The sequence below is a fragment of the Lontra canadensis genome, unplaced genomic scaffold (genome assembly GCF_010015895.1).
Source record: "Lontra canadensis isolate GAN:19392208 unplaced genomic scaffold, GSC_riverotter_1.0 scaffold13, whole genome shotgun sequence".
Lineage (NCBI taxonomy): Eukaryota > Metazoa > Chordata > Mammalia > Carnivora > Mustelidae > Lontra > Lontra canadensis.
In genome coordinates this window covers 10,925,660-10,933,940 of record NW_022631007.1, presented here as the reverse complement: position 1 = coordinate 10,933,940, position 8,281 = coordinate 10,925,660, and the positions used below count along the sequence as shown (strand labels likewise).

Below are 8,281 nucleotides of genomic sequence, written 5' to 3'. Positions count from 1 at the left end.
TTATTTATTTATTTATTTGACAGACAGAGATCACAAGTAGGCAGAGAGAGAGGAGGAAGCAGGCTCCCCGCTGAGCAGAGAGCCCGATGTGGGGCTCAATCCCAGGACCCTGAGATCATGACCTGAGCCGATGGCAGAGGCTTTAACCCACTGAGCCATCCAGGTGCCCCTTGGAGTGTCATATTCTACTTCAATTTTCTGCCAACAGGGGTACAGGAGGGACTCGGACTCCAACACTCAATGAGAAACATTAAAATATATCTGTGTTTGTACCCTCAGTGAAGGTCATGCCCGTGCCACATGTGAAATGCCAGGCAAATTGAGTAAGTTCCATAAAATGGCCGTTGCTATCATTGTTACTGGGAAACAAGATTGTAAGACCCGAAAGGCCTTTGTTTCTGTTTCCCAAAATGATCAGCAGCAGCCCTTAGAAAGGCCAAGGGCACCCTCCTTGGAGCCAGCCTCCCAGGCAGATGGAGGAAACGAGGGCCAGCTGGGTGAAAGGGTCTCCGCAATTTTCCCAGTCACTAGCCCCTTCTTTTGTGAAGCCCCCTGGGGCCTGGGACTGGCTGCCTCCCCATGCCCCACAAGGGGGTCTGGGGTCAAGGGCATGTTTCTAGGGTTCCCATCTGATCTTGTTTGTTTCTGGCTCTGGAAGCTGGGATGAGTCCTCAGGGCCTGCAGAAGGCATCCTAAGCTTTAGCCAGCCGAGCCTTTTTACCGGGACAACCCCATCCCTGGCCCTCCCATCTCTACACTGTCCACACCAGGCAGCAGGCACGTCTCCTGATGGCTGTGTTCTCACTCACTTCTGGGCTGTTGCACACGTTCCTGGCCTGGGGGCCGTCCTTCCCCGTCTACCACGGGAGTGCTACTCCTCCTTTAAGATGGAGGTGAGGTGTCAGGCCCAGGGCTGAAGCCTGCTCTCCACCCTGTGCTGGGGGTGCCAGTTACACGGGTCCCCTTTGGTGGGCTCCCTGACCTTCCTCCCTTCCTTCTGGGGAGCTAATGCCAGCACCCCACCCCTCTGCCAGCTCTGTCAGCCCAGGCCTGGGTCCTGAGATCTGAAATGGACTCGGAGCAAGGCTGCCCATGGGGCCTGATGCTGAGGCTGAGGCAGTTTCCACGCTGGGAATGTGCAGTCTCTCTGCTGAGAGCTCCTAGTTCACGGGGCCCAGTGAGCCCCGAGGAAGGGGGTGCACACCCAGGGCCCCTGCTCCTTGCCCCGTTGCTCTCTGAGGATCAAGTCTGAACACCTTCCGGAAAACCAGAAGGCCTCACAGGCCCTGCCTCCCTCATGGGCTCCTGTCCCTTCTCACACCGGGGCCCAAACACCCTCCCACGACCCCCCACCCCTGGGGAGGAGCTCTTTTCCGATTCAGCTTTGCACCTGCCTCCTCCAGCCTTTGTATGACAAGTCCTCCCTTCTGCCTCCCCGTTCATCCCTCAGGGCACAGCTGAACCCAGCACTGACCCTGGACCCCCTGCCATTTAGTCTCAGGCCCCCTTCTGCCCTCTGAGGTTATATGAGGACCCAGCCCTTCCTTTCACTTCCCTGAAGGAGAGACCCAGTGTAGACATCTGGGGGCATCTGCCCTACTCCGTGATGCCTCGAGCTGGGCACAGGCGGAGAGCTGCTGGCTTGCTCACTTTGGCCCCAGTGACTCTTCTGGGATAGATGTTCTCCCCACACTAGAAGTGAGCAACTTAGGCCAAGGCTCCCCAGACATGGCAGTCCCCTTCGACTCCCAGCCCTGGACCCCACTGAGCTGCTGTTTCGGTGCTTCTTGTCAAGCTTGTGAACGCTTCCAGGTTGACTGAAGGGACATCAGGGAACCCACCCCCACCCACTGTAACATCAGGCTCCCTGGGAATGCACCGTTAGCTAACCTGTTTCTCCCCCACACCGCCTCCTCTGGGGGGCAGCTCTCCAGACTCTGGCCCCTGTGGCGTCCGCTTTAATCTTGGCACCCACATCCCTCTAAAGCCCTTCAAGGCGTCCTTGTGCACCCATCGGCCAAAAGCAAGGAACAAGCTGTGTCTTCAGAAATCTCTGGTAACCCCGGCCCTAGACTCTCTCTGATGGAGATGGTGACAGAAAGTCGCACACCAGGAAAAAACCAGCCCCCTTTTATTGAGAAAGTAGAGTCGATCCCTCAATCTCTTCCTCGGTGCCTCCCCACTGATGTGAGGGGGCGTCCTTTTGCGCCCATGCCCAAGGACGCCTGAGGGTTCACTCCATCCCTTTATGGGGGGCCCATGTTGGTCTGCTCAGGCCCTGGAGAAGTAGGCAGGCAGGGAGGGCAGGGTTCCGGAAGGGGACTGGAACAGGCGTGGGGGTGCCCTGGGTGGGGGGTGAGTGGCTGCGGAGGTGGTATCTTGCTGGAATGAGGAAGGGAGAGGAGGAACACCACCATCTCCCGAGGCCTGGCACTCTCTCCCTCCAAATTCTTCATAAATAAGACTTCACAGTAATAGAGGAATGTCCATCTCCAGGGCCAAACCGGCTGGTTTCCGGGTGGGGAGCCAGGCCTCGGGGGCACTGCACCCGTCCCTCGGAGGGCTGGGCAGCACCAGGACTGCAGGGGCTGGAGCACTGCTCTCTGGCCCTGGGTTGGGGAAGGGGCGCTGCAGGCCATCCGGAGGTTCGGAGCATTGCTGAGGTAGTCAGGGCGGCCAGCTGCGCTTCCAGATGGGGTGGATGGAGCATCACAGGACACAGCCGGGAACAAACCCTCCTGTGAGCAGAGACAAGCAGCAACTCCAGGCAGGTCTTGTGGTGGTGGGGGGGGGGGGGGGGGGGGGGAGTTGTTGCTGAAGGCCTTGTGAGCTTCCATCTCCTGGAGGCCCAGGGGCATGGGCTGCAGGGGGGGGCCGCGGAGGGGCCTGTGAGCCTGCACAGGGTTGAGCTTCTCCTGAAAGGGCTGCCTGGGCCCGTGGGGGAGACTGAGGCATTTCACGGGAGGTGGAGAATCTTCTCTGTGAAGAAGAGAGGGCCACCCCTGTCCCATCCAGGGCCAGGCCTAACCCGGGTACCTGAGCACGGGGTTCCTTCAGAGGTCTCCAGAGCCTCCCCCCAGGTCACGGGGAGCCCAGCAGAGAACCCAGGTTAGGAGGACTACCAGAGGCCACCGGCCTTGCTCCCAAGATGACCTTCCGCAGGCGGGGAAGGACCACTTTCTGGGTAAGGTCCACGCAATGAGGGCCCCTTCTGGCTCACCACGCCCCATCACGCCCAGCGGCCCGCAAAGTCCCACGCCCCCCCACCCCACCTCCCTGCGGGGGTGGGGTGGCAGGGAACCACAATCTCTGCCCCGGACATTGCAGCTCCAGCCCCAGGCCACCGGGGGGCGCTCAAGAATGCGTGGCCCCGCCCCTCCGGGGGTCGGCCGCTGTCAGAGCACCTGCAGCTTGCGGGCGCAGGTGAGGTTGCCGTGCACCAGCCCCCACATGGCCAGCAGCTCGGCGGGCAGCAGCTTGTGCACCACCAGCATGGAGCGGAAGAAGCAGGGCTCCTTGTTCATGCGGCTGTTGCGGTTCCGGGAGATGCCGAACGTCTTGAAGCCCTCGTGGGCCATGGGCTGCACGCTCAGCACCTCCAGACACATGCCTAGGAAGACGTCGTCGATGGGATACAGCTCCAGGGTGTCGCAGGCGCGGTGCAGGCGCCGGGCCAGGCCGCCGGCCATGAGGAAGCCGCCCCCGCCCGCGTACGGCGGGTAGCTGGGCTTGCTGTACAGGACCCCCGGGATATAGTACTTGTTGTCTTTCTTGCGGATGGGCCGGGCGTGCTGCAGGACATCACCCACGAACAGGTCCTCTTGCGGCTGCCGGTCGGCCAGAAACTCCAGCAGGTTGGTGGGGTTGACAAAGACGTCGTCGTCGCCCTTGAAGATGAACTGGACATGGGGGCAGTAGATGTCAAACCACTTGAGGAAGTGGATCTCCTTGAGGGTCAGGTTGAAGAAGCTGTCCAGGAAGTCCCACTGCAGGATGTCGCCATACAGCCGGTCTTCGTAGGCCAGCAGCTGCTGGTAGTGGGCTCGCTCCTCTTGCTTGGAGGCCGTGCCCAGCAGGAAGAGGGTGCGCACAGCGCCGCGGCTCCCCAGCTCCTGCTCCAGGCCCCAGGTCTGGCGGATGGCCTCACGGCGGTCGTGCTGCGTGATGACGGACTTGACCACCACCAGCAGGTAGACAGTGCCATGGCACTTCTCCGGGTGGTTCAGCAGCATGGGGAAGTAGCGGCAGTGCCGGTAGGTCAGAAACTGCCGGAAATGGGGCTCCAGGCCCTGGAACCAGGGCTGGTGGGTCAGGTTGATGTTGGCTGAGCAGTTAGTGGTGCTGACGTCCCAAGTCTGGGGCCCTCGCGGGGCCATGGGCGTGGGTGCAGCCACATCCTTGGGGTTCTTCCAGAAGCTGTTGGGGTTCACCAGGTGTCCACTGGGGTTCTGGGCCTTCTGTGGCTCCCGGGTGGGCGGTGGGGGCTCTTGCAGAAACTGGTGGGGGGTTAGACTGCGCTGGAATACTGTTACGGCCACAAGCAGGGCCAGGGACAGGCACACGCTCTTGTAGACTGTTTTCTTCCTGGGGGCAGGGTGGGGGGGGGGAGGGGACAGAGGGGTGGGGATAGACAGTGGCATGGAGGAGAGAGGAAAGGATGAGTACCCTGTGACTTGTTGGGAACTGCAGGGGGGGGCACAGACTCAAGTCATGTGAGCCCCCAGTGGTTAGAGGAGAGGCCTGCTTCCTCTCCCTCCCTGCCCTGCCTCCTTGCCAGGACCCAGGGACCCACGTACAAGCGAAATGACTCTGAGTGGGTCCCCCTTACAGTCTCCAAACCGTGATTTCTTTTTCCCCCTCAATGAGGATAACAAGGAGTGAGAGCACTATCTCAGGAGTCCCACTCCCAGTGGGTGTGTAGTCCGGGGAATGCTGTGAGTCTCTGAGGACGACCTCTGGTGGAGATTTCTGCTTTTCCCCCAACCCCAGCAAGCCACCCTGTTTGCTTTCATTTCCCTGTCCAAACCTGGTGAACCACTGGGGTGAAGCTTTGGGGTGAAACTTGGGCTAGGGGAAACATTGGGAGGGGCAGACACAGGACTTGCTCTACAGCCGCAGAGCTCAATAACCTGGGGGGACACTGGGGACAGCCTTTAACGTGGGACCCGAAGAAGCCTGTCCCTTCTCCTTCCATCCCATCCGTCCAACCCAATGCAGTACTGCCCACATGGCTGATGGAGGCCCGAGAAGGGGGCAGGCGGCTCCTGGCACGACCGACACCGGGCCCCACTGTCTTAACATCCCGCTTGGAGAGAGAAGTTCCCCCAGCTCTACATGGAAAGGGGACACATTCGGATTTTATTTTTCAGGGACCCTCCTTGCCCAGATACTCCCTACCACACCTATTTCAGAAGAAGAAATTAAAGCCTTTTGCAGGAGGTGCTGGCAGACCCAGGGCAGAGGCAGCGGGGAGGGGGGGCTCTCGAGGATTCTCTGTCCTCAGCTCACACTCTGGAGGTGGCCAGGCCTTCAGCCCCGGTCTCTCTTGCTGAGACACAAGGGCTGGGGGCTATTGTGGAAGAGGCAGGCTAGAAGTGTGGCCTCATGGGACCAGGCCAAGGAGACAGCGCCGACCCCCAGGGGGGAGCTGCAGGGCCGGGTCTAACAGAAGAAAGACTCCAAAGTACGTCACAGGGACTCTGGAGAAGCCTGGGGTGGCCCTCAGGACTGGCTGGTTGAAGGTGCAGCCACCCAGGGCAGGTGAACGTGGAGTCCCCTGGAGTGACATTTTCCCATGGGGTCCCAGGGATTCCTGGTGTATGCGGTTGGGGGAAGACTGGGTCATCCCAGGTGCTGGAGTGGGGGGGGGGGGGTTTGGAAACGGAAACTCAACCCTCCCAAAGGGGAGTAGAATATTCCGGGGTCAGGGTCTCCTGGGGGTTTGAGCGAATCACCCCTTCCCCCCAGTTAGGGAGGTCCAGACTGGAGGAAGTTGAGGGGGGTCACCCCAGGGGAGGGGGATGCAGCGGAGATGCACCGCCCCACTCCATTTGTAGGACAAAAGTCCCGCAGCGGAGGAAGGAGAAAGGGAGAGGGGGAGAGGTGGGGGACCGGAGGCTCTAGCTCCCCTGGAGAAAGGAGAGCCCCTCGGGGGTGTGGTAGAGGACCGGGGTCGCCCAAGACGCAGGAGGTCCTCGGAATGGGGGACGGGACCCAGCTTCCCGGAGAGCCCTTGGGTCCCCAAAGCTCGGAGTCCCGCGTGGGATCCGGGTGCCGAGGGGCCCGGGCCCGGGGGAGCCGAAGGGCCGCCGGCGAGGGCAGCGCGCACGGGCCCCGCGGGATCCCCACCCAGCCCCGTCCTGCTGGTTCGGGCGCCTCTCCCCGCTGGGCATCCCGACCGCCGCCGCCGAGCCCGTCAGTCCCGGGAAACTGAGGCCAGTTCCGGAGCACCGAGCGCGGCATCATCCTCCGGTCCCCGGCAGCGGCCCGGTGCCCCCTGCGCCGGTGAGTGCCCCCGACCTCGGGGGGAGGGAGCCGGGTGTCCCCGCGCCCCCCGCCCTGGCCCCCCGCCCGACGGCCCGGCCGAGACCCCACTCACCACAGAGACATGGCGGCCCGGGCCGGGGCGGCGGCGGAGCGGGGCGCGCGGGTCGCAGCTCTGGGTGCCGCGGCTCGGGGACGGCGGGCGGGGACCGGGACGAGGCGGGCGGGAGCGAAGGCCGAGCCGCGCCCCCGCCGCGACTTTCCTCTTCCCGGCGGCTGGAGGAGGGGCCGGGAGGGGCCGCGGCGGCCCAGGTGCGTTAACCCCTTCGGCGCTCCCGCCCTCTCACCCCTCTGCCGCACCGCCTGCCCTCCCCTCTGTGGCCAGTGACCCATTTCGCGGAGGTGGACCCCGAGGCCCGACCCGGCGTGGCCCAGTCGAAACTTCGGAGCCCGCGAGTGTCCCTTCCGTCCCCGACTACTGGGTTTGCTCCGCGGAGCTTCCCTGTGGTCGTCCGTCCCTCTGGACGCCTGTGAGCCGGGAGACCACTCACCGCCCACCTTCCAGGGGCCTCCAGGTCCCCACCATCTCCCTCTGGTCCCATTCGGGACTTTTCTTCGGAAGTTGGGGAGGCAGAGCAGGACAGGGCTTGCTTTTCCCCTTCTGCTTTCCTCTGCCTTCTTCCTTTTCCCCCCTTCCCAGGCAGACCTCCCTGCATCCAGCTGTTGGGGACCTCGGGCCAGCTACCTAGGGCTGGTCTAGAGGGAAGAGGGACTGGGGGCAGCAATGTCTCTGGGGGAAGAGGCCCCCAGTAGGCTGGGCTGCCGGTGTCAAGGGCCACAGCTCTGGAAGCCTTCTCTGGAAGCCAGCCCGAGGCCCTCCTCACTACTATTGGAAGGCTGGCTTGCCTGGCTGCGACCTCCTCTCTTTTCAACCATCAGCAAATATTTCACTCAAACCCTTTTTGTCCCCAGCCTTTATTAATCTGCTTACATGTGTGCAGGACCCAGCCCTTCCTGGGGAGTGGGCTCAAGCAGATGTACAACACAGATGGCCAACCTTGGTCCAGCAGGGTCTGGGGTGATAGGTGTTTCTATCCAGGTGACTTCCAGAATCCTCTAACTGGTAAAAACCTCCACTGATCTGGCTAGTTGTCCATGTGTCTGTTGTAGTTTTGTTCCAGGTCCAGGTCCCATCACTGAGCTGATAGGAGGACCTCAAAAATGCCCAGAGAATTGAAATGGAAGCATTTCACAGTCCAAGAAATAAAAGCTAACATTCATCAAAGAGTTACAATATGCAAAGCCCGATTCTAGGCTCAATCACGAATCACTTAATCCTAGAGGCACATACATTTATTATTCTTACCTTACAGAGGAGGAAATAGAGGTGCCCAGAGTGGGAAAGCCCTGTGGGCCAGGTATCATAGTAAACAAAGCCAGGAGGCCTGCCTGGATCCAGAGGCAGGCCCTGAGCCCTCGGAGGACAGCAGTGACAGGGAGGTATTTTCCTGTTGAGGGATGCCTCGGGAGGTCAGTAGGTCCCTGAATGTAGAGGTCAGTGGTAGAAGCCTAATGAAGCTTCTCCTACTGAGCTGGGCTCCTGGACTCTGAGCCTGAGGCGAGGAGCTTCCTCAACTCTTTTTCTTTTTATTTTAAAGATTTTATTTATTTGTTTGACAGACAGAGATCACAAGTAGGCAGAGAGGCAGGCAGAGGGAGAGGGGGAAGCAGGCTTCTTGCTGAGCAGAGAGCCGGATGTGGGGCTCAATCCCAGGACCCTCGGATCATGACCTGAGCC

At 61.2% G+C, this 8,281-nt stretch overlaps 1 protein-coding gene across 1 annotated transcript; it reads right to left on the bottom strand.

Annotated features, from left to right (window-relative positions):
* Window positions 1-3,291: 3,291 nt before the first annotated feature.
* B3GNT7 (UDP-GlcNAc:betaGal beta-1,3-N-acetylglucosaminyltransferase 7) lies at window positions 3,292-6,693 on the bottom strand. Its single transcript, XM_032857479.1, has 3 exons — window positions 6,599-6,693; window positions 3,395-4,584; window positions 3,292-3,336 (listed from the first exon to the last, which is right to left on the bottom strand). Exons 1-2 carry the CDS (start codon window positions 6,607-6,609, stop codon window positions 3,396-3,398), a joined length of 1,200 nt encoding a protein of 399 aa, XP_032713370.1. The 5' UTR covers window positions 6,610-6,693; the 3' UTR covers window positions 3,292-3,336; window position 3,395.
* Between the last annotated feature and the right edge of the window lie 1,588 nt (window positions 6,694-8,281).